Source organism: Perissodus microlepis, chromosome 11, assembly GCF_051167445.1.
Source record: "Perissodus microlepis isolate ML-2025 ecotype Zambia chromosome 11, ASM5116744v1, whole genome shotgun sequence".
NCBI lineage: Eukaryota > Metazoa > Chordata > Actinopteri > Cichliformes > Cichlidae > Perissodus > Perissodus microlepis.
In genome coordinates, this window is record NC_140471.1 from 34,164,561 (window position 1) to 34,189,398 (window position 24,838).

At 41.0% G+C, this 24,838-nt stretch overlaps 1 protein-coding gene across 1 annotated transcript in view; it reads left to right on the forward strand.

The window, feature by feature from the left end:
- The window catches only part of mtmr11 (myotubularin related protein 11), a 38,557-nt gene that overhangs the window by 3,615 nt on the left and 10,104 nt on the right, over positions 1-24,838 (forward strand). The window contains exons 2-11 of the mRNA XM_084944347.1: positions 7,643-7,712; positions 17,037-17,173; positions 17,334-17,403; positions 18,298-18,437; positions 18,566-18,650; positions 20,404-20,551; positions 20,889-20,976; positions 21,432-21,520; positions 22,973-23,100; positions 24,602-24,680. Of these exons, the coding sequence (XP_084800473.1) occupies positions 7,643-7,712; positions 17,037-17,173; positions 17,334-17,403; positions 18,298-18,437; positions 18,566-18,650; positions 20,404-20,551; positions 20,889-20,976; positions 21,432-21,520; positions 22,973-23,100; positions 24,602-24,680 (1,034 nt within the window). The remainder of the gene's footprint in view (positions 1-7,642; positions 7,713-17,036; positions 17,174-17,333; positions 17,404-18,297; positions 18,438-18,565; positions 18,651-20,403; positions 20,552-20,888; positions 20,977-21,431; positions 21,521-22,972; positions 23,101-24,601; positions 24,681-24,838) is intronic.

Consider the following 24,838-nt stretch of genomic DNA (forward strand, 5'->3'; position numbering starts at 1 on the left):
ATGAATTTGACGTTTAAGAAAAATGAATTAAAACCAAAGTGCTTCCAGAGCACTGAATTAAATATTAATGTCGGTTTTCTTGACTTGTGAGGAGTGAGGTTCGGTTTTAGAGGATAAAAGAGCATCTCTGTGACAAAAATGAACAAATAATTGTGTTTTTTTTTTTTTTTCCAATTATCTTTTATCTTTTCAATTATCAGCTGCTCCCTTATTTCTGAGGGGTCGCCATCGTGGATAGATTTGCATATTCAATTTGGTACTGATTTATCAACATGCACGGGGCTGCCTTTGTGTCTCCTACTGCAATCTAAGTGGGATCTTTTGCTTGGGAGGAAAATGTGTTAACCAAAGGGAGTTTGTGACGTCCTAATTTATCAACTAATGCCGGCGATCTCTGGTATGAAGCTGCACTCAGAAACTGTACTAATTACTGCAAATATTAAATTTAAAAGTCGAACCAAGAAGATTGAAAGATGAAAGTCAAGGTCAACTTTATATTTCCAGCACATGTAAAACCAGCGTTAACAAAGATGTCTTGTAATTATTAGTGCAGTTTTTAAGTGCAGCTTCCTGTCTAAGGTTTCATTTGACTTAAAGGCTGAAGAGTAAAAATTAATCTTGAGCAAACCCATATGGAAAAGATATATATAAATCTTATAAAGTTCGTATCTGTCTTGTATGAAACTTGTATGAAAAGCATACAAGAGTGAAAACACATATAAGATCCCTTGAAAAATTATATAATGAAACTTGTATGTTTTGGATACTTACTAACAAAATATATGAAAGTAATGAGAAAGTGGCCACTTTCATGAGTAAATCATATATGTTTTTACTATTTCTTTTCCATGTGGGAAGACTTAAATGTAGGAGTAGTTTGTGAATTTCTAAAGTGAATTTAATCATTCCACAGATTTGAAAAAGCTCCCTCACCTCTAGTTTAAAGTCTCAGTTTCAGCTCAGTGAAACAGAAAACAACAGCAGCGCTTAGATGCTACAAGGATGCGCAGGCCTGCATCTTGACAGAATAGCAGGCATATTCAAGCTTGTTTTGGCTGCGCATTTCCCCCTGAGTTCACTCTATCTGCATCTCCCAGCCAGCTTTGAAGCAGTCAGCATGAAAGGCACACACCACAAAGCTCGACAGAATCAAAAATGCCAGAGGACGGATCATCTGAGCGCTATTCAGAGTGGCTTAAGATCTCAGCCCCGATAGAAGTGGACCAAAGCAGTACAGTCACCCACACCCGCTCCCACGGGGCCCCGGCAACACATTCATCACTAGCCTCTGTGCTGCAGAGGCTCCCACGGCTTAAACAGAGCGTAACAATGGGTTCCTCTTGACCCCACAGCAGATTTATGGTCCTGTTAGAAGGGGTATTGATCTGGCATTGGGTGATAATTAACTAGCGGCACCATTCGCTAACGGAGAGGCTTGGCCTGTAGAGGCTCGGTCGTTTGTCTCTTTGACTGTATGGAGTGACTGTGATAATGTCACACACGGGTGGTGAACTGTCACACTTGGATAATGTTCAATATCCAGCGCTGGTATTTAATTTAAGCCATTTGAGACATTAATCTGCTAGAGAGAGACGAGAGAGTGCTGCAGAGACCAGGCGGAGGAAGTGGTGCTGCTGATGGGCACGCTGGCCGCTGCGCATCAGACTTATAACCTTTAAGTCACCGAGTCATCTGTCTAGTGGCCATGCAGCCCTCCCCTCCCTTAAATGCAGAGTGTTGTCAGGGATCCTCTGACAGGAAGTGTAGCGACTGATGAAATTTGCTGTCAGATTTCATTCAGGGCTTGTGACAGTGCTGCTTCTGTCGTTTGTTCATGTTTGTCTGGTTTCTATAAACAGATATCTGCACAGAGAGATGTTTTTGGTACTGGAGGCTTTCTGGTTTTGCTTTTAGTCCATGTATTGATTGATCAGTCCATTTGGGTGGGTTTTTCTTGCGTGCAGATAATCCTTCAGTGTGATGAGCACATGACAAACGTGTTTGCAGAGATTCAGTCATGTAACTAAGAGCTATTGTCTGAGTCATTTTTCCTCTTCTCAGTTATTAATTCATTAGTGTGGATCGATTAATTGATCATTTTTAATTAAAGGTGTGAATGTGAGTGCGAATGGTTGTCTGTCTCTCTTCATTAGCCCAGCTGTTGCTAACATAGGTAACTTGTCCCTGTCCTATGGTAGCTGGGATAGGCTCCAACAACTCTGAAGTGGATAAGCGGGAGAAAATAGATGGATGGATTATTTTCTCGTACTTCATTCAAACCTATGACTGAAGCATGGAACAGGAAGTGTATCTGCTGACTCCACAGAAGGATCCTGTGATTGCTGTGCTCAGAGGTTAAGTCGTCAGAAGTTACCTGGTATCTGATCATTGCTAAGTTAGTGGCATACCGGTGATGGTGACTTAAGAGGTGAATCCTATTGATCTGGTAAAATGTCGAGGACTATCAGTGTTTGTCTAAAGTTGGCATTTAATCTCACAAATCTGTTGACTGCTCTGCTCTCCCATCATAACCAAAGCACTGTTTTCATTTCGTGTGACCTTTGAGCCTCACCGTACCGATCTGACAGTGTGTCATTGTCTGACAATCTGCCACAGCCAGACGGGAATAATGTAGAGGCAGATATAGTGAGAGACCATCTCTGTGTTCTTTTTCTTTTTTATTCAAGCTGAGGGTCAAAGTTCAAGACACATTACAAATCGTAGTGGAGACACAATGGTTTGTTTAAACCAATTACCAACCTGCAGTTCTTTCCAAAGTACAACCAATAGCTGGAAACATTTAACATTAACCTTTGATCGAAGCTCCAGAGTTCACCACAGTGTCAGGGCATATCTGCACATGATCTTAGTAAAGATGTGTAATCATCGCTTTCTTGGCTAACTGTATCCGTTGTGTAAATTAGCGTTACATTTTGAAGTGCACCGGACATCAGGGCTGGACATCAGCCACAAGTCAAGCGTCAAACATTTTTTAGTCACCGTCCCATTAATGGTAAAAAAAAAATGTCCTGTGACGGTTGAAATTAAAGTTGTTGGTCTTTCTTGGGCTGCTCAGTTACATCAAAAACCATAATCTCAGTTTAAATGTAGCTGATATTGGAGACAGAGTCAGAGGCAGCTGCTGCCTTAATGATCCTGATCACAGGTTAATCAATGAAACGTTTCTTGGAATTTATTTGTTCTGTGGAAAGATCGTCTTTCCAGCCTGAGCTCTACTAAACTGTGAGTGAGTCTGAGCTGTTATGGAAGGATGGAGGTGTTGCTGTAAGGGAAGGAGTTGGTTTGATTCAAAAGACAAGAGCTTCATATTCGTGAGTGCAGAAAAGGAACAAATTTATCCTGATTTAATAATGATTTTGAAAAATAAGTCACAATTTGAATAAAAATTAAATTGGTTGGCCCAGCTCAGTAAGTGGGCCTTGGGCTTGGTGAAGCAAAACAACTGCTGAATTGTGAGATTTGCTTGTGGGAGGACTTTGACAGTGCATCCAATTGTATGCATATGGTTTGTTATGGTACTTGCTTTGTGGGGGCCGCTGTTTGATGTAGGAAATGCATTCCTGGTGCAGGGACACCATAAACACATCGCTATTATCAGTGTTTTTATGTCTACACTGACAGTGTTTTTATATATATAATAAAGTCTTGTAAGCAGACAGTCATGATAAAAGATTTAGAATGATTGCTTCAAGGTTAGCTACAGAAATGGGTTAAACTGGATGTTCGCTATAGGCTGATGCATAAATTTCCACATTAAATATTAAATATTAACCACTAGAATGCCCCAGATTGATAAATATTGATGTATAATTTAATATATTTAATAAACAGTTTCTCTAATTTCTGTGTTTCCTTTTATTAAGATCAAATGGAGCTTTGGCTGAAATTCTGCTGTTTGTCAGCATTTAGTAAAGGTTTGGTGCATTTCCACAGAGGTTGGTTGCCCTTGAACTTTTTCCTTTTGAGTGTGATTCTATCAGATCTTTTGCTTCTGTGGTATCATCTACAGTAAAATATCACAGGTCTAGCTCTAAAGCAAATCCAACGTTCTGTTTTATGTCTGCCGAGAAAAACACTTCAAAGTGGTCCCTGTTTAGCAAAACTGCATCACGTCCTGACTTTTCCTTCCGAGTCACAATGCCATGTGACTTCCCTCATTCATGTAAGGAAATGAAAAGCACAATATAAATAAACAGGCTGTGGGAGAATGGTGGCTAAAAGCTAATGTGTGTGTGTGCTATAAGCCAGGCATTACACAGTGGGGGTAGCTTTCAAAATAGACCCAGGATTGTTCATATTAACAATAGAGTCCAAATTTTAACTGTATGTTTTGGTAAAAGACTGCAAATAAAATTCCTTCTCCACCAACTGAGGATATTTAAGTTCAACATCATTGTTTTTGGACTGGTTAGATCGCCATTCAAGACTTTTGGTGAAGCAGAGACTCCTCAGAGTGATGCAAATTAAAATAATTTTTAAGATGCGGTAAGCAGTTTAAATATAGGGAATGAAAATGGAACATGATGAGATGTATGTCTACCAAAAAAATCAGTTTGTTCCCTCGTGATTTTGGCCACGTGTTTGGGGAAAGAGAAGTTTGTTCCAGACCCAGGAACAAGGCACGCTTACTGCAGAAGTCTGGCTGCAGTAGCAAGGGGAAGCCATGAGCAATGGAAACTGCAATAAGCCTTGGCCACAGTCCCCGAGGGTAAGAGGGAGGGAGTTTGAGGAGGGCAAAAGTGGGGCAGAGAGGGAGACGGGTGGGGGTGGGCAATGAAAGTGATATAGTAGGGTATTCAAAAGCCACACAATGAAAGCAAAAGTGACATGTCAGCAGAAACACGGCCCTGGAAATGTGGTTTTTAAGTGACACGTGAGTCCGAGATTTAAGGGCGGCCTTACTGTGGTCAAAGTATGTTTAAGTTGAAGTAGACATTATCTCAGTTTTCCTTATCTCTTCCTGATTTGCCTTGGTTGTGCAAAACTTGCTTGTGAAGGTTAAATTCTCTGCATTTCACATGTTCTAAAAGTGGGAATCATTCATTCCTCTGCTCTCGTATCACAGCCTGCGCTTCACCTTTGTGTTTTGCTGTGTTATTAAAGTGAGTTTACTCGCCTTTCACGGTGAGGACATGTAGACTTCAGAAATAAAGGAATATCTTTGATGTATTTAAAGGGGAATAAGGAATCCAGCTGTGGGTTTTCTGTGGGTGTTGATGGAGAGACAGAAAGAATGTGCAGACATTTTAAAGCCAGATGGAAAAAAAAATGAACAATGCTCTGGCACAAACGAAGGCTTGTAAAAAACTTTAGTGTCCTAACTTTTGTTTTTCTCTAGCGAGGTCTCCTAGCAGACGGTTTTATTCATTTTAGTTTAGCTCGTAAAATGGCTGAAAATAATCATATTTGTGATCTTTTGGAAAATATTTGCAGGGAGAACTGCAATTAGCTGATTCCTGTTGTTTTATTAGAGAATTAAGAGTCTGGATTTTGATTTCAAAGCAAGAAATTTGCCAACTTGACATCATTAAGTGCTCGTAGTATTTTATTGTTCTGTTTTCAAAACGTCACCAAAGCTTTGTGAGTTAAGAGCTACAGTAAACGTGAACACGCAGGAGTTTTTCCTGCTGAAGAAATGTCAGTGCTCATCAAAAGGTTTCGGGTTTCCTGAGGAAGAAACACCACAGCTGTGATCAAAATATTTACCTTTTTGTAAATAATAGGAACATGCATGTTAATCAAAACAATACCGATAATAAATACTCTTTGACTTGATTATATCGAAAACAGTTGCGCTTACACGCACAGCAACTCCCCAAGCACTCAGTTTGAGCCAGGAAAAGCCTGGCAATAAGACAAGCAACAGGTTTCATTTACTTACCTTAAAAAAGTAGTGAAAAACCATGTGAGGCTTCATTAGCTGAGGTATAAATTTAATATTTCTTTATTAAATGACCAGAAATAACAGGAAAAGGGTAAAACGGATAAATGGGCCTCCCAAAGGCCCATTTTGAATCAGGCAGTGATGACTCTGGTATAAACACAACACATTTTAGTGTTCACCAAAAGAGGCTCTGGTCTGCCCCAGGACTGGGTTTTAATTTAATTGAAGCCTTATAATAAACTGTTGTTGGTGAAATGGCCAAAAATAACAGGGAAAGGCAAAGATTTCTGTGACGTAAGCAAAGTTTATCCCCACAAAGTCAAATCACCAGCATTGTAATAAAAATATTCTAACCAGTTTTTCCACAATATGTTTCTGTTAACGCAGTAAATCTGTGTAAGTTCACACAGATTTACTGCCTCGATTAAAAACACAATATGTCGCGTAAGCGTTCGTAGCCACACCCCCAAAGGCTAACATGGAGCCGTGCACACATGTTACATACACATGGATTTAAAAGCATCGGTACCAAGCAGCACAATTTGTGGGTTTTTTACTACAGAGACAGCCAGACGCTCTCACAGAAAGACAGAAAAGTCAGAGCCATGATGTGTGATTTTACAACCTTTACAGGGAGCAAAGGTCCTCTTTGTTAAGCGCTCCCAGTTTCTTCTTTTCATGAAGGCCCACAAAGCTTACAGCGTCAGGTTTTCACGAGCAGGCTGCTAAAACAGAATTCACCACACTGCAAAATTGTTAGCATAACACAGGCGACTGAGTGGATTCATTGTTATTGTTCGCGCCTCCTTGCTGACTCGGAGTCTTTTCACGATAAAGCCGGTGCATTAAACGGTGATTAATAGTTTCACTGTGCGCCAAACGCAGCCAGAAGTGTTTGGAGAGAAATCTGAGGCTCTGCAATGTAAATGTGGGCCTTTCCTCTGTTTCTGTACTATTTTAAAGCTTTCTTTGCCACCTGTATAATCATACCATCCTCTCACATTGCAGACCTCGGCTTATTATGGGCTCTTAAGGCGATAAATGTAAATGGCCTTCACAAAGGGGGGTTAGTAGCAAAGTTAAGTGGAAGCATGTGTGCTAGTAAGCTCACGGCCTGATTATAGAAACCTCAGTGGCTCTGTGGGCTTGGATTCTGCTCCCAGTCCTGCTCAAGTACGTGAGACCAGAGAAAGCAGGAACAAACAGAAAAGCAACATGGAAATTAAGAATCATGGGACTTTGTGCGGTTGGCTTTGTTTCTTTGTCTTTGAAAACAAGTCCACTGAGACTGAGAGTCAGACTTTAATGAGGGCGTCGGCCAGAGCCATGGTTTAAATGTAATCAAGGCCGGCGGTGACGCGATGCTCCCACCATGAGTCGACTCTCTGTTGTTTTGTCTGCATTTGGATTTCTCGTGTAAACAGTTTGTGGTCGAGGTCAGAAATAGATTATTCATTTCAAAAGTACAAAACTTTCATTGCCAGTGTGGTGTTTAGGGTCTCTGTAAAATGTTGGTTACGAGGGTTATTTGCTTATCTGATTTGATGAACTCTGTCGGCTGAGGAGCTGGTTGGTTATCTGAGCAAATATGGGACAAAGGTTCATTTCAACTAATGAAGGGGTTAAATATAAAATGCGTTGAGCCTCATACGTGCAGGTATATTTTTACATTTGTACAGAGCTTGTTTGGCTTTCCTGCTATTAAATGATGTTTATGTCTGCTGTCTTTGCCTTCAGGAGAGGATGCTGAGTCAGACCGGGGTAAACGCGAGGAGTCGAGATCTGTTTGGGCTCCGATGCCTACCAGGTAAGATTATGCTTTTACAAACTGATTTTGTAGTTATGTATAAAGACATCATTGAAATAGTCACTACTATGGATGGCCAAGTAATCTGATTTGACTTCCAATTAGGATTTTTGGCTTTTAGCACTTACAAAAACAAACATTGCATTAATTTTCCTTGTTTGGTTTTGTTTTATAAAGCAGATGCTCTGTTTTCCTTTGCAAATGTGTTTGGAAGTTGGATAAAACACAGGGGGGTACCCCTGTGTTTAAATTTTGGATCCAGTCACTAGTTTCAGATTATTTTGGATAAAATATAAAGTTCACTTTTGAAGTTTTGCTCATTTTTAGAGTCACAAAATTGGATGTGTCAGCTTGATGCTACATAATGCGTACATCACTGACTAGTAAATGATGTCACTGTGATGCCTTCCATCTTTTACATACAGGCTCTTTCCTGGACTTGTTTTGTATCTATGATTTGAAAAAAAAAAAAAAAAGAAACACCTGCAACATTAAGCCTAAATCCGAACCACATGTTTCCCTCCCCGTGTTCTCCTCTGTTTATTCATTTATGTTTTTCACCTCAAATCTGCTGAATACTCGTCATTTGCTCTTGTCTTGCTTTGGACTGATTAAAATCTCTGTCAATTTAGTCAGCACAAACTCCACAATGATTTTCCCCGTAGCTTCAAGGTCAGTAAAAATATCTCCACATAAAGCTGCTGCTGCTTTCATTGTTCTCTTCGGGTTAAAATTTCCAAATTACACTTGTAGCCCCGCCGGATGGAGGAATGCCACAGCAGGTGCTTTGCCTTTGATGTAGGAAAACATCTGCAGTGGAAAAGCTTGAAACACACATGAGAGAAATCTGTAAACCTCTATGAAGAATAATACAATACATTAGATGAAATCAGAAAGTCAGGTGGCTTTATTGTCGAATGAAATGTGGTCAGAGGGAAGCAGGAAGTGTTTTAGTTTCGCACATGTAAATCAGTTCCTGATGAAGATAAAGCCCCTCGTCCTTAAAGCTGCTGTGATGTCAGTGATTTGGGAGCAGTGATGGTGCCTGTGAGTTTCAGCTCATGCTGAGCAGTGTAGAGAGAGTTTTGTGTCACATGGGTTTCAGCAGCGGGGACTGATCTATGGTGCACTTACACAGGAATTTAACCCTTTCACAACACAAGTGTTGCATATTACACTTCTTCTTCTTTTTTATATATATATCAGATGTTTTTGGAGATATAACCTTACACGTGTCAGCCTGAAATCACTTTCTTGTGCCCTCCTCGACTGGTAAAACTCCTGCTGTGGAGAGAATTTAGCCTTCTAGGTTTACCAGGGGTCAAGCCTCTTCCCGAGGGATAATCTGCTGACCAGTGCAGGACTGCCGGTATACAGTGTGGGTTATTCCCTGAGCCAAGGCCTGCTCATATTCTTGTGTCAGCACTGGAGGTTTTCACAAGAATGGCAGCAGACCACAGTTCCTTGATCTGACGCAGGCTAATCTTTAACGCTGCGTATCAGCAGCTTCTCCCAGCTCAGCATCCCAGAGCAGACTGAGTATAAATGTGTTTGCATGTGTGAGCTGTTTGGGAGTTTATGAGGTCAGGAATCCTGTTTGACCCTTTTCAGGTCCAGTGTGTGTGGAATGTTTTGTCCAATTCTTCTTGGTTTTTGTCATTTTGCTCCTTTTATTTTTCAAAGGCGCGATAACAAAGCTGCTAAAGCTAACAGCAGCAATGACCTGAACCACAGGTCTAATAAACTTAAACCCCTATCAAGTACTTTTTAACCTATGTGTAACTCCTAGTATAAAAGTATATTTATCCTGAGTATAAACACATATTAAATACTGCACCAACCCTATTTTCTGTTTTATTGTTTTCCTGTATATGTGTGTCACTGTAACCAAGTGGGGCCTTGGGGACAGCTGATGTGGTGGAAGTGACCATGAAACTGGTGTGTAAATGAGGTCAGTATAAAGGTTGCAGTTGAATATAGGTGTGGTTTGACAACTCATCTGTGCTGGTCTGATAGCAGTGAAAGGTTTTATATAGGTCTTTTTTTAGTCTTGTGCGTGTGCATGCATCACTGTGGAAAATGAGGACTTGCTAAGGTTCAAACTGAACATCAGAATGAGGAATATAGGTGATTTAAGAGACTTTAAACGTGGTATGGTTGCTGGTGCCAGAGGGGCAGGTCTGAGTATTTCAGAAACTGCTGAACTACTGGGATTTTCCCAGACAACCATCTTGTTTACAGAGGATAGTCAGAAGAAGAGAAAATAGTCGGTGAGCGGCAGTTCTCTGATCACTTATTGATGCCAGAGGTCAAAAGTGGATATCAAGACTGCTTTCAGCAGATAGGAAGGTAACAGTAACTCAAACAATCACTTCTTATAAAAGTATGGAGAAGAGCATCTCTGAATACGGCGGACAGGCTACAGTAGCAGAAGACCAGTCCTGCCAGCTAAGGACAGGAAACTGAGGCTACCACTAAGATGGTAAAACGTTGACTGATCTGATGAGTCTCAATTTGTGCTGCGACATTCAGATGATGAAAGCATGGATCCAGCCGGGTATCAGTGGTTCAGGCTGCTGCTGCTGGTGGTGTCTGGGATATTTTCATGGCACACTTTGGGCCCGTTATTACCATTTAAGCATAATTTAAACAACACAGCCCAATAGCTGCATCTAGGAGGTAAAGTGCCATGTCACGAAGCTCGGACCATCTCAAAATGGTTTATTGAACATGCCAGTAAGTTCACTGTGCTCAAATGGCCTCCCCAGTCACTGGATCTCAGTCCAACAGAGCACCTTTGGGATGGAACATGAGATTCACATCACGGATGTGCAGCCAGTAAATTTGCAGCAACTGTGTGATGCTGTCATGCCAACATGGAGCAAAATCTCTGATAAATATTTCCAGAACGTTGTTGAATCAGTGCCACGAAGAACTAAAGTAGCTGTGAAGGTAAAAGGGGGTCCAACCCTGCACTAGCCAGGTGTTCCTGATGGTGTCCGGTGACTTTGTGCGCTTCCACTGACCTTACACACAAACACAACACATTCTTTTTTTCTTTTTTTTCTTTTTTTAAAGACACACACTTCCTTAATTCATCTAGCCAGCATAATTTGTTTTCCAGCACTGAGTGTGTTTTCAGCAAACACTCACCGGACACTGCAAATGGTTGACGGCACACATGTGCACGCACGCACGCACGCACGCACGCACACAAGTCTATTCTTAGCCGTTAGCATTTCACTGTGAAATGTCGAAAGTCTCTCCTGCACATTTTTTCCCCTGCTGGCTTTAAACTTCATCTCCTTCTCCAGCAGCATCTTACTGTTCTCTGAAGTCTTTCTTCTCCTTCTCCACCTTCATTCCAGCCAGATTAGGAACACAGCTGTCCACAAGAACCTGCCTTATATTAATAGACAGAAGACAGATATGTATTTGGAGCCTTGTCATGATTTTTTTTCTTTTTCTATTGAGATCTAAATTAGCTAATTTTTTTTTTCTGTCCTAAAACTACAGACTTGGATTTCAGGCAGGGGAATTTATCCTCTGTAGAGAAAGTGTTGAGGCAATTTGTGAGAACAAGTTGACTTTCAGACAAAGAAATCATGAGTTAGTGTTACCGATCTGAGTGAAGGGGCTCACGTTGCACCCGTCGACTCGCTCTTTCTCTCTCCCTGCTTGAATGCATACATGCAGACACTCTTCAGAAGAATGGCTCATTTGTCAACCCTCCTCATGTTAAAACCGTCTCATTGGGTCTCATGCCACCAGCACAGTGATGTTTTTGTTACTTTGTAGCCCGTCTCAAGCTGTGATTAAAAAGGGTCTTAAATATGTGTCCTCTCAAGCCAGACGCATTGATGAGCTGAAAAAGCAGTTTGTGGAATCCAAAATATATTTGCAGACATTGTCTTGTTCTGTCAGTAGTTAAAGGGCAGCATGAGACATCGATGGTGTTCTCATGTGACACCAGGACACAGGACCTCAGAAACCGAGCCGGCCTGCAGGAGGCCTAAACGGGTCAGGACAGCTCAGCAGCCATAGGTAGATCATGTACCGCTTCAATGCTGTGGCTGGGGAAAGGGGGGAGATACTGTCCATTCACACACAAAGCCAAGAGGCCAGGACCCCCTTCAGAGCATCTTCACAATCCCCTCTTTCCAGAGTCTAATGTTACTGTGGGATTTAAAGGCTGTCAACCAGCTTTACAGCTTGTTGATTGATGGACAAGAGACCTCAGCATCGATATTTGCATACTTGGGTTTCGATCTCGATGTTGAGAAAGGTATTAAATTTTCTTTGTGTTCGTTGCTTTAGATGGATGTTTCAGTAAAACAGTTAAAAAGATAAAAGGATTTTTCACCACGATCACTATCACATTATCACACGGAAGAGGAAGTTTTCCGACACTGGGAGGCTGAGGATTGTTTCTGTGTCCAGTATTTTCTCTTTGTCAGTACGGATACCACTCTTTCCACAGATATAACCAAACCTGAGCTTATCCTCCCTGTTGGTTCAAGAGGACAGAAACCTTTCACTCTGCATGCGTCCCAGCTGAAAATGAGAAACAAATGTGCATGAAAACAAATAAAACACACATGGTTCACATGCATCTCAGCTGTATTTTCTCATCCTCCACGTCGTTCTCTCTCATCTAAACTGAAGTTAGCGTGAAGGAAAGCCCCGTATGTTGCTAAATTAACACATCCTGTACTCAGTCAACAATGTGAGAAATCCTGACAGTCAAAAACTGTTTCCTGTTTGGACTGAATGTTTTTCTGCTCTGAGAATAGTCTGAGTTATTGAATATGTACTGGCCTTGAGCGTCCAAACTCCAACCCAACATTTTGTTTTGGTGAGCTCTTTCTCCTATAATGTTTTCAAAGACTGATTCACCTGGAATGTGTAAAGCTGCTGTTGCCATCAAACAGTTTTAATGATATTTGTCTGTTACATGACGCACAGCTGGCCTGACACCTGGCAGAGTCTCAACTCTTTATAGTCTGTTTCCATCTCTGTCTGACTTTCCTTCTGGGAATTTCAATTTTACGAAACCAGTTGATAGAAAAAAAAAAAAAAAGGGTGGAGCGGAGTGGCAAAGAGATGGATGCTGCCTCAGGCGGAGGAGTTTTATGTATCCGAGGATCTCATTCATTCATTTGGGATGCCAAGGTGAAAAGTGAGCTGGACTGGCATGTTTGTGCTGAACCTTCATTTTGAAGATCGAGTTGAGCCAGAATGCGAAGCTTTTGTTCCACCGTCAGCAACAATAATGAGATATTGCTATCGAAGGAAACGGGTTGCAGGTAGAAGCATATGAAATTAGTTTCCCCTCCTAGTTTTCTAGTTTTCGCTCTCAGTCTTGGAGACATCACGAGGAGCCCAGGATAGATTTTTAAGTCTTAGCACTGAACGGATCCAGCTCAGGCCTCAGTAAACTGAGCGAATACAACAGATTAGTGCTAAGAGACTAATACAATACTATAATTTCATCAATACCTACACTAACCAAACGTTTCCATTTAAAAAAATATAATGCTTTCATAGGCACTAATATCATGGAAAATGTAGAGGTCGAGTTCGGGGACTCTAATTAGTGGAGATGAGACCTAACAGACAATAATGAGTTACAGCTTTCTGTGTGTTGGGGAGAAACTATCCATAGAAGTGAAAACAGTTTTTCTTTTTTAACCTGCTGTAAACCTGATTTTTAATGCTAAAGTTGGACATTGTAACAGTTGAGTCTGTGGTACTTACTTTACGGCACTACTGTAGCATAATTTTCAGTTCTGGGAGGATTGATGGATGCATGACCATGACACCACACTAGTTTTGCAAGTATTTTTTTGCCTTTCCTTTCAGTAGTTATGCATCACTCACTCGCAGACAACTTGACAACTGTCCATAGCACTAACAGGATACTCATTAATTGTCGCTACCAGCTTGTTGAATTATGTTTTTATGTCTTCTGTTTTATGTGATTAGACTTCAAGCTGGTTAAGTCGAAGGTCTGAACCCAGGTTTAACTGTTCTTTTAGGACATTTGTTACTTACATCGACTCTTTTCTTGGCTTGTATAAACTGTTACAGACTGAATGAAAGTTTTCAGCAAACCACACAAAATCCCCTAAGTATCCAATACCGATAATGATGATTTGTAATTTTTAATGTAAATTGATGAATTTTGTACTTCTAAAAAACGTAAAAGTTGCTACAAGTTGTTACAGCAGTTGTAAAACTGTACCTGGAGCTATTCAGGAAGAGCATAAAAGACTACTAGATTAAACTGTCTCATAAACACCTTCCCTTGTGTAGCTGACTCATGCTGGGATGAATCACCTGCTTACACAAACTTTTTAAATCTCAATAGAGAATGCAAATTCTTCTCCTTTCTCTGCAGGCGTCTCAAATCTTCCAGCTACACGAATATTTTCGGCTCTGCTGCTCCCTGGAGTGATATTAAAAAGAGGCATGCAAAACCCCAGATTGTCTCTTTTAAAGACTCGTGTTCACTACCCAAAGAATCCTAAATCTCTGTAGCTGGGTCATGTGTGGTTGGGTTTAATTGATAAGCCCAGCCTAGAGGGTTTTTAATGGATGCTTTTAAAGGCTAAAGGGCATAAGCATAATCACAGGGCATACTCAAAGATTTAAGCTCCTCTTGCGCAATCAGCAAATTATGGCTTGTCTTCTTTTTCTTTCTCTCGCAGCATAAATAAGGGTTTTATGTGCAAGGGAAAAGAAATGTCCATTTCCTGTTTGTGCTTTGGTATGCTCCAAGACATTCATTAAACACAGCCAACGTCTCCGCTGTCATTTTTCATATCAGGGCCGTGTTATTGCAGTTCCTTTCATTATCCCGAGAAGGAATTCAGTGTTTCCTCAGCATGTTTTTCTTTTTTCAGTTTGGTCTTCCCCCATCTTTTTTTTTTTTAAATTGTCTTTTGAATGAAATGAAAACATTTGCTTTGTCATGGACAAAAAGACCATTTTCTCCACGTCTACCCAATCCCAGACCCTGTTGCTATGGAAACCCACAGTCTAACTGGCAGAGGCTTTGTGTTCCTGTGGTAGACTGTTGTGTGTGTGTGTGTGTGTGTGTGTGTGTGTGTGTGTGAGAAATGGTTTTCCTTTGTTCTTCTTTTGTGTTTTCTTGGAGTGTTTCTGCACATCTGTGTTTGTGTGTGAAAGACTTTTGTGGGTGAAAAGTTTTGTTTTTGGAACTTTGTCCTGGAATTTCAGACGCTTCTTTTCTTTCATTCCATTTACCCAGAGACATTCTTAACAGGATTACTAGCACACATAAGTACACTGTTTAGGATGTTATGTGTTATCAAAGCTGGAAAAACATTCTTTCCTGGGATGATTCCTGCAGACCTTTTGTCTGTGTTGCACTGAACGACTTGTCCAGTGATGCAGTAAAAATGCAGAAGGTTTTCTGATGTAGTGGTTCACGCTTCTCATCCTGATCGTGTAAGGGACAAAATGGCTATAACGATCAGAGTTCTGAAGTCAAGTCAAACATGTTTAACATTCAAAAACATGTTTAAGTACTTTGGCTTAGTTCAAGCAACCAGTGAAGTTCAATCATGTGACCATAGCCAACAGCCAAAACATGCACCGCCCCATCTTTGTATTCGCTTTTTCTTTTGGGCTGAGAAAATCGCTGCACACACTTGTTTCAGCTCTATTGTTCATCATCTTGTTCTTGAACGTTTCACAAAGCAAAGAAGAGAATGGATGGAAAATAATTTTGAAATGAATCTTGTTGTTGTGAAAGAATTCAAGTGTTTGTGAAATATTGTAGTGTGTGACTCAGAGTCTGACTCTACTGTTATTTTCAGATAATAGAGTGAAAATTCCAGACTTTCCGTGTGTGTGTGTGTGTGTGTGTGTGTGTGTGTGTGTGTGTGTGTGTGTGTGTGTGTGTGTGTGTGTGTGTGCGCGCATGGAAGCCAACAGTTAGTCTACACATACAGAGATTTAAGCTGCCACTAAAGATCCCCTCAAATTGTAGATCCGGGTTTTAAACATTTTTGACACACTGACATTTCAAGGTGCACCTATATTCATATCTGTTTAAATAAAAATAAAAAAAAAGCCCCTGTGGTGTCTTGTTTTGATCGTACTGTCAGGTGGAGGCAGTTTTGTAGGCTTTGCAGGTCTTTTCTTTTCTTTTCTTTTCTAAAACTTGTAGTCATTACATTATCTTAGACATTTGCAGTCTAGCAAAAAATCTTGCTGCTTCTGTTTGGATGCACTACCTTTTGAAGCAGGTCGTGTTTCTTTCAGATTTTCATACAAAACTTAAATGCCCCAAAATGACATTAACAGCCTCTATAATTGCATTTCACAGCATCAGATAAATATAGCAGCTCATCGTACTGCACACAGTAACAAATGTTGGAGGCAACATGTTCAAAACAAATGGAGAGCAACTTGACAGTAACTTACTGTACTGCAGCCATGTTGGAAAACAGTTTGAGCTGAGTACGTACAGACACACACAGGTATCTACGTTATCACACACAATTAAAATGTTAAATTGTGAGTGTGTGTAATTTGTCTTCTTTAAAGGGAATAAAGGTATCCACAGCACACACTTGCAGTTGTATATTGTGGTAATAATAGTACTGTTTACTTGGATTTGCTTGGCCTGTCGATGATATCCAAACACCATCACTTCCTGTGCTCCCAAGCTGTTTCTCTTGCAGGTCTTTGCTTGTAGAATTAAAGGTTATTTGCAGATGACCTCTGGACAATTGTTTTGTGTTATGTGAGCAGAAATAGATTTTTAAAGAAAATTGCTTTGGTAATGCCGGCCCGTACCTGTGGTTAAAATGATTGTTTATGTGCTTGGAAAAAAAAATCTGCGTCATTTTTTTTTTAACCAATAAATTGAACCAAAATCTCAGATGTACCAAAAGAGATACAACTTAAAACTCATATATGCAAATTCATATTTCATTTCTTTTCTTTTTTTGATTTGTCAGAATGTTCAATAAACACTTTGGTTTAAAAAAAGTGACTATTTCATGGTTCAGGCTTTGCAGGGTTCAGTACAGCGTCGCTGTATTCGTTGCTCTTCTCTGTCCATCCAGTCAAGGACTTGCAACAATTCAAGGACGTAACTTGTAGTTTAAGGATGTTGTTACACCCACTCCCTGCAGCCCACTCTCTTTCATACTTCTTGTTTATCTTTTGTATACTTCCTGTTATGTGTGCAGGAGAGGACACAGTCATGGTTAGACATGTGCAATACTGAAACTTCTGCTTGATGTGTATCGTCGATGAATTCTTATAACAGTCATATGTCCTCTTTAGGCGAGTGTGTACTTCAGAGAGCTGTTATGGTGAGGAAGAAGTTGACTGCCAGGGAAGGAAGAGGCTGGCTGTCTGGGACCCTCTTCTGTACTCACTTCAGAGTGGCCTTTGTGCCCCAGGACAGTCCCAAACCTGACGTGAGTCCCTACGCTGCACTGAATAAACACTAAAACATACAGATGTTTGTGTTAACAGTGTGTTTCTATCTTCTGTTTTAAAAGAATGACCTTTGAAAATGTTTAAAGTGCATCTGACATCATGGGAACTTTATTTCTTTGAATGATATTTATGATGCAGGACAATGCAGACCCAGTGCTACTAGGAGACCACGATGTGGCTTTGGCATCTATAGAGAAAGTTGTTGTTGGTGAGTAAAACTTCCTTTTTACTCATGGCTTCCAAAAGCATTTCCATTCATGCTATTGATTGATGTTTATTTGGTAAATTATTGCCTTTATACGACTTCCAGTCACGGGATAGATAAATTGTCTATCATGTCACTTACTGTGAACACGATGACGCAAAGGTTACTAAAAATAAGTTCAAAGAACAGTCTGATAATGTGCAGATTGTTAACTGAGATATTTCTTTTTATCAGTATCGCTGTCAGGAAGTTGGCAAAAAAATTGGCTTTGATTCAAAAGGGCTTAAAGGGGACTGATGATGCTCATTTCCAGGTTCATGCTTTCATCCTGGTACACAAAGTCTTTGCGTGTATCGCAACTCACAATAATCCTTATTTGTCATTCACTGAGCCTTGCTGCAGCCCCTCAGTTCATTCTCTGTGTCAAACAAGCAGCATTTGTTCCTCTCCCTTCAAACAGAGCCCCCTCTGTTTAAGCCAGCCGATTGGCTGCCCCTCACAAAGCCTAGCCTGGAATAGAAGGTGGGGAGGACTGTTGTGTATAAGGGCTCACAGGGATTATATGTAGAGTATTGGACACGTTTTATATTTTTGATTTATCATCAGTGGATAATCCACTCTTATTTTGAAAGTTGAGTTGCCTGGCGATTCTGGTGCTCTCATACTGGTGCAGTCTGATGGACTACCATCACTACCACTGTTTTAATAAAGTGAGACATCTTTTCACATACCTTGCTTCTCAAATAATATTTAAGTCTATGGGAAACATTTTGCTGTATGTATAAAGTTTTATTTCAGTTTGGTTGATTTAAAACTCTGTACTCCAGGACTCCGCTGGGCTCTGGAGTCGTCTATGAATCTAAAATGTAACTTTGCATCTTTGCTCTTGTGTTTCAGTGGGCCCAAACAGGACCAAGCTGGTGACACCAAACTCCTCGCTGAAGTTCACTCCGGAGGAGCTGGTGCTTTACTGCAGGGACATGCGAGTCGTCTGCTTCCTTTTTGACCGCCTCACTCCTGAGTCACAAGTCCAAGAGGTGTCTCCTTAGCCTAAGCATGTATCCTTAGAGAAGCTGATCTATGCCACAGCCCAGTGATCAGACACTGTGGTGAAAGCTGACGACCTTTGTCATGTTGATGCACTCACTGTGGTTTCCCTCCTCAGATGACCTACAGCATCGCTAAGACCTACCAGCCTCCCAAACCAGGGTCTGTGTTATCTTTCCAGAACGCCGCCCTCGGCAGTGTAGGTGAGTAGATTAAAGTATACAGCTGGCCACTCCTTTCCTGGCACAGAGACGGTATCTTATCTCCACCATTGCAGCCTGTCTGTCATTCTGTAAACCGTTGGCTCTCCCAGGAGCCGTTTAATAACACTCATGCTTTTGAGCTTACTTTGTTTTGTTCTCGTCCGTATGGATGCAGCCACAGAAATGCTTCTTGGGGCACTGCTGCCTCATGTGTGCCTTCTGGGATGGTAATGATATTAAAATGACTGCGAGTCAATGATCTAAAGTATTTATTACAATCTGTCTATCATTCTGTGCACATTTTAGCTCTAATGAATATTCATAGGAACAACAGCTCAGTTAAAGTGAGAATCACATGCTGTCGTGAATCAGAAACACTGCAGGAATGTGTGAGGACACCCTTGTACAGATTTAAAGCACAGCACATGACTAAGTGTGGTTCTCACCCATTCCAGCTCCCGAAACAGAATGTACTAAAGCTGTGATCACACTTTATCATTTCCCTCCTGTGACTTCAGCTCATTATCATTTTTTTTTCTATTTTTGCTCCTGTCGATTTCCATCATCCGAATTTGATGTTGCAGATCCTAAAAGTGGGACGAAAATGAACCCAGAACCTTAATGGTTTCTGTTCAGACCATAATGACACATAACACTCACATCCTCTGTGGTTGGCGAGATTAAAAACACTCCCCTCTGTGATGCCACAGTAAAAATACTCTCTCTGAAAACATATGTGAGGCAATCTTTCATTGGATTCAGCAGAAGTTTATGTTAACAATGATTTAAAGTGTGGCTGTGGGAAAGATTAAACCTTGTTTTATGTTCTTTCCCCTTTTTTTCTTAATTAAGCTTCTCAGCTTCAAATGCAAACGAGCCACAATTCACATGTCGTTAATAAAGGCCTGCTCTAAACACCCGCCCTCCATATAGGGACATTTGAGCCTGTCTCTACAGTATAGTATGCTTAGTGTGCTACATTCAAGCTACGCTAGGCTGGCCAGGCTGAGGATGAATGCCAGTTCTTGGATAAATAATGCAAGCCCCCCTCTGAAACAAGTCATTAGATGACCTACAGTTCACCTCTGCCCTATGGGTCAAGTGTGTCCAGTGTGTGGTCAGTTCTTTGTGTTTTGAATAATACAAGAAGAGCTTCACCTCTGCCAGCGTCCACGCTCTGTTTGACACCAACATGAAACGGTCGCTCTCTTTGCCCATGCGCCGTTCTCCACCAAGCTTTATGATATTCAGCTTGGTGCTGTAGTTTTTGTGCGATTAAACAAATGCACACAAGAAAGACTGATAACATATCTCACCTTCTGCACAGAGAAATATGTGTCCCAGGCATCCCAAGTTTTTTTCCCGCGGCTGACCCAGAGAAATAGTTTCTCCTGTCCTCCAAAAAGAGTTTTGTTGGAAAAGGATGCAAAAGCTCAGAATAGATTTCTTAAGAAGCCGTGCCTGCTTGCTGAGCAGCCAGTGCTTTTTAAAATTCAGTTTCTGCCCGGTCTTTATATCACAATAAAAAAGGCAAAAACTTATACCAGAGAAGCTAAACAGTAAAATTATAACTAGCTTCACTGCTGGACTCCCATTAAGATTAAGTTTAAATCCTGCCTTTAAAATGAATAGTGTGGTGTTTGTATAAAATACGATTCAAAGCAGTCACAGTATGATCACACTGCACCTGATCTTGCACCTTTAAAGTGCCGCAAGCATCAAAACGAGTGTTTCAATCACTTCCCGCCTACAGAAATGAAGCAGTTTCTAAGCAACCGTCGCCGAGACGCCCACATGAACTGGTTTGAATCTGCCTCGGACTGGGAGCAGGAGCTGGAACGCTGTGGAGCCACTAGCTGGAGGGTCAGCTCAGTCAATGACCGCTTTGAAATGTCAACCAGGTAAATTCACAAGTGTAACCACACATAACACTAACCAGGTATGCAATGTAATAAAACACATAGAATGTCTGTCAGTGTTATATCACATTTCCCACCAATCCCCTCTTTAGTATGCAAAGCAGCACATTTCAGGAATGTTGCTCGTCCTCGATAAGAGAAAGATTCCCCGGCACCATTTTACAAACATAAGCCGAGGATAAACGCCTCAAAGGATGGTGCTCTAAGTTTTTTACATTTGTTTTATATGCAATGACTCATACATCTTCCACTGCTGTTGTAAATTTGCTATTTATATCTTGTCAATAAAACTGAGCACTTTTTTTCTGCTTCCTGTCAGCCTGCCTCGCTTCATCGTGGTCCCACAGAAGGTTTTAGACACCGAGCTGAAGAAAAGCTTCGCCCACTTCAATGAAGGACGCATCCCTGTGAGTGTTCTGGAGTCATGTTTTGTTTTAAATGAACACTTAGCCATTTGTGATTCATCAATTTCTAGGAAGTGTTTGGAAGTATATGCTTCAGAAAATATTCAGCTGGATTTTTTGCAAACGCATGCAGAGCTGGGCTGTGGGCATGCTGTTACAATATTCCACATTTGTGTCCAAGAACTCAAGAAAGCACCCAGAAACACTATTTTCACAGATATCTTCCTGCCTTGAGAAACATTTAAAACTTTTCTTGCAACTCAAATGAAAAAACAGAAATTCCTCAGACTCGGTGCCTGCTTCCCAAGTGTCTTTAATATATTATGTCAGAATGATCTCTGAGCTGCAATCATGTGTCTGTATTCGCTGCTTATTATCATTCCAGCGAGACTAATTATAAGATGAATGCTGCAGTAAGAACGTGTTATTAAAGAGGGTGAAACTGTTTTGTGTCACAGCGCTGGTGTTGGCGACATCCCAGAGGCAGTGATCTACTGCGAATGGCCAGCTTCCAGAATAACATCTACCATGAGAAAGATGACATCAGGTGTGTGTGTGTGTTCAATGCTTTGCAAATGGATTCTAGTGCATCGACATTTGACCACCCGCACTTGAGTCTGAGCTGTAGGGTGTAACTTTCACACAGCAAAGTACAGGTTCCAGTAAAGTAATAACAGGTCGTCTGCTGGACTCCAGATCCTAAGCTTTAGTCTAGAATGAAGATTCAGACTAAGAAGACTTGGTTCACAGACTAATGAAAATGTCTGCACATGGCTTGTTAGATACATTTACATTTGAAGATGCTCAGATTCATAATTTTAAAACCTTCTTCTGCTTTAACTCACCTGTGTGCACAGTTGCTTATAACAGGTTTAACAACCTATCGTCTGTCAGCCAAAAACACTTTTCAGAAAATGAATGTCTTCTTTGCACCACAGTTAATTTATTTCTATCACCCGAGAAAATCTATTAATGAACACAAAGAACGAATGAGAGAAACAGAACTTTGAGGTGAATATTGCAAATCGTGAAAGAAGCATGAGGCTGCAGTTTAACGTGTGAGGTCAGAATATGTTGCAGAATCGTTTTACACCAACTGTTTTGTCATTTTTCAGTATTAACTGCGAAGCTTTTGGCAAAATCAGTACAACTTTTCCCTCCAAGCTGAAACGACATTTGAACCAGTTCCTTCTTTCTGGGGAAATAATAGTTTGCTTTGCACCTTTGCTTCCCAAAGGGCCATTTCATAGATTTATATCCGTATGCTATGTTGTCGGTTTGAATTCCACGGCACAGAATATTACACGGTGTCATGTAGGATTCAGGGAATGAGTTGGCATCCATCAGTGGTCAGTTTAATTATTTTGCGTGTATTATTTCAGTTTTCTGCCTCCTTGATTATTCAGCTGATAGACATTTGTTTTTATGCATGAATGAAGCTCCATGGACACCTTATTAAATGCTCAACAGCTTTAGTACAACGTACCAGTGTGGATGCCCCCATCACTGTGTCAGACAAATACCTGAGCTAACTGCTCTCCCGTAGGCCTAAGAGAACTTATGAGATTTTAAGATTTTAATAACTATTTTTAAAGCCCCTTGTGTCCTCAGTCTCTGACCTGTGAGCTCTGTATGTTCCAGTATGTAGAAGCCTTTTGTCCCAGCGGCCTGCTGCTGAAAGAGGGGATAGCTGTAACCCTGTAAACACAAACCATGAAGTAACTGCAAGATTTTTCAGACTTTCTGAAATTGGAGTGTTGAAAAATATATACATATAAATTTGCATAAAAGAGTTTTAATTTGTATCATTTTGCTATATTTTTGGTTACTTTATTGCTCAGAAATGATTCATTCAGGTTTTTTTGGAAAAAGTGAATCTCATCAATGATGTAAAGCGATATCAGCTTGCTTACAAATGTTACACTGCCAGTGACAAATGTTTCACAAAGTACGGCAGGCTCGTTGCCATTCGTTAACAGCTGGATGTGCTCTTGTGTAGAAACCTGGAGATGATCCTGTTTGGTTGCCAGTCCTCTTTGTGTGTGGTGGTGGAGCTGGGCGAGGAGCTGCCCTCGCCTGCCGACATCCAGCTGGCACACAGCCGCCTGCGCGCCCTTTGTCTGGGAGGTAAGGACAGAAACGCACACGTCCACACCTGAATGTGTGTTTACACACAGCACAGAGAGGAGAAAGGAGGCATCACAACTGCCGTTATTGATAATCTGCTGCTCATATAAACCTCTGTCAGGACAGGTGTGTGATCTGAAGGGTCCAAAAAGGACAATATTTAGCACAGTGGTTAGCACTGTTGCCTCACAGCAAGAAGGTCCTGAGTTCAATTCCTCCATCAGGCTTGCTTGTTCCCCCCCTTGTTTGCGTGGGTTCTTTCTGGGTACTCTGGCTTCCTCCCACAGTCTACCTGTACCCGCCAGCAACCCTGAAAAGGATAAGCAGAAGAGGATGGATTGTATAGAAGTCTGGGAGTCACTTCTTTTGTGACTTCAGTAACTAATTTTCTAAAGAGTTCTCAGTTGCTGCTTTAACCTCCTAAGACTTTTGGTCTAAATAACCCAAAATGTGATGTCCACATATGTGGACGCCAGGTCCTAGGAGGTTAAAAACTTATTTGATACATGATTATCATTTCATAAATTATGGCCCCATTTTGAAGCAGATTGGAGATGAAGCTTTATTCACCTTGAATTTAACAAGTCATGTCTCGGTGAGTTCATCCTCTTGTTTGTCACTTCTGATTCAGAGCAGAAAATGCTTCATCTGTCTTTTCTAAGCAGTCTATGGAATTTCCGTGTTAAGCTTCTGCATTTCTCCTACTTCCTGAACAGTCTTTTGATTTAAATCACACCCTGACGTGATCTGCTTTAGTTTAGTTAAAGTCATGTGTTTCCAGATCATTCTCTCCTGTTTTAAATAGTTGTTCGGGGCATTCCTGCTCAGATCACAACACTCTTTGTGAGACGGCCCTTACTGGTGCTTTTGTCATATGAGCACAGGCAGCACATTCCACTTAAGAGCAGAGAGGCCAGAACCCACAGTGGTCTCAAACTACTGGAAATGCTGAGCCATCTTTCTGTCTGTCTCTCTCTCTGACTCGCACACACTCACAAACACACACACGCACACGCGAGCACAGGAACAGTGTGTAAAGGTCACAGTACTACACACGTTTGTCACCTCAGTGTTTTGTCTCGTTGTGTGCGAGTGTTTCACAGGCCAGAGGATTATTCTGTAGAAATGAAAACTCTGGTACATCTCCACCACAACTATATTAGAAAATTAGTCTGAACTGAGGATCATCTTAGCCGGCCGTTCATTTGCATTTATGTGCGTTTTACACTTTTAGGGAGAAAATTGTTATTCGGTCTGATACGTTGATCGTGGCTTTGGCAGTAATAACCACACAGCAGTATTAAAACACCCAGTAGGTGCCACATTTACTGATTTTCAACAAATGAGACGTTCGTGAGACATTGATGAGAATACATAATATTTTAAAGGTATTTAAAACTTCAGTCTCCAAACTGCAGAAATTGATTTCTTCTTTCATGCACTTGTATTTATGATGCTGCCTGAATATGATCTGGTGCTCTTTTTCTGTTTTGACTTGTAGATATCTCCACATCTATGTCGGTGCCTGATGACAAATGGTTATCTACCCTGGAAAGCACCCACTGGCTAGACTACACAAGGTAACGGCTCTGATTGGCCAGACTGGCAGTGCATATCATCCCTAACAGAAGACACAAGTCTAACAAAACGAAGCCTTTTTGACAGTTTGCTGGCTAAAGAATTCAAAAACCTGCGTTCAGGGTCCTGTAAAAACCTTGAACATTTTGCAGACAAATCG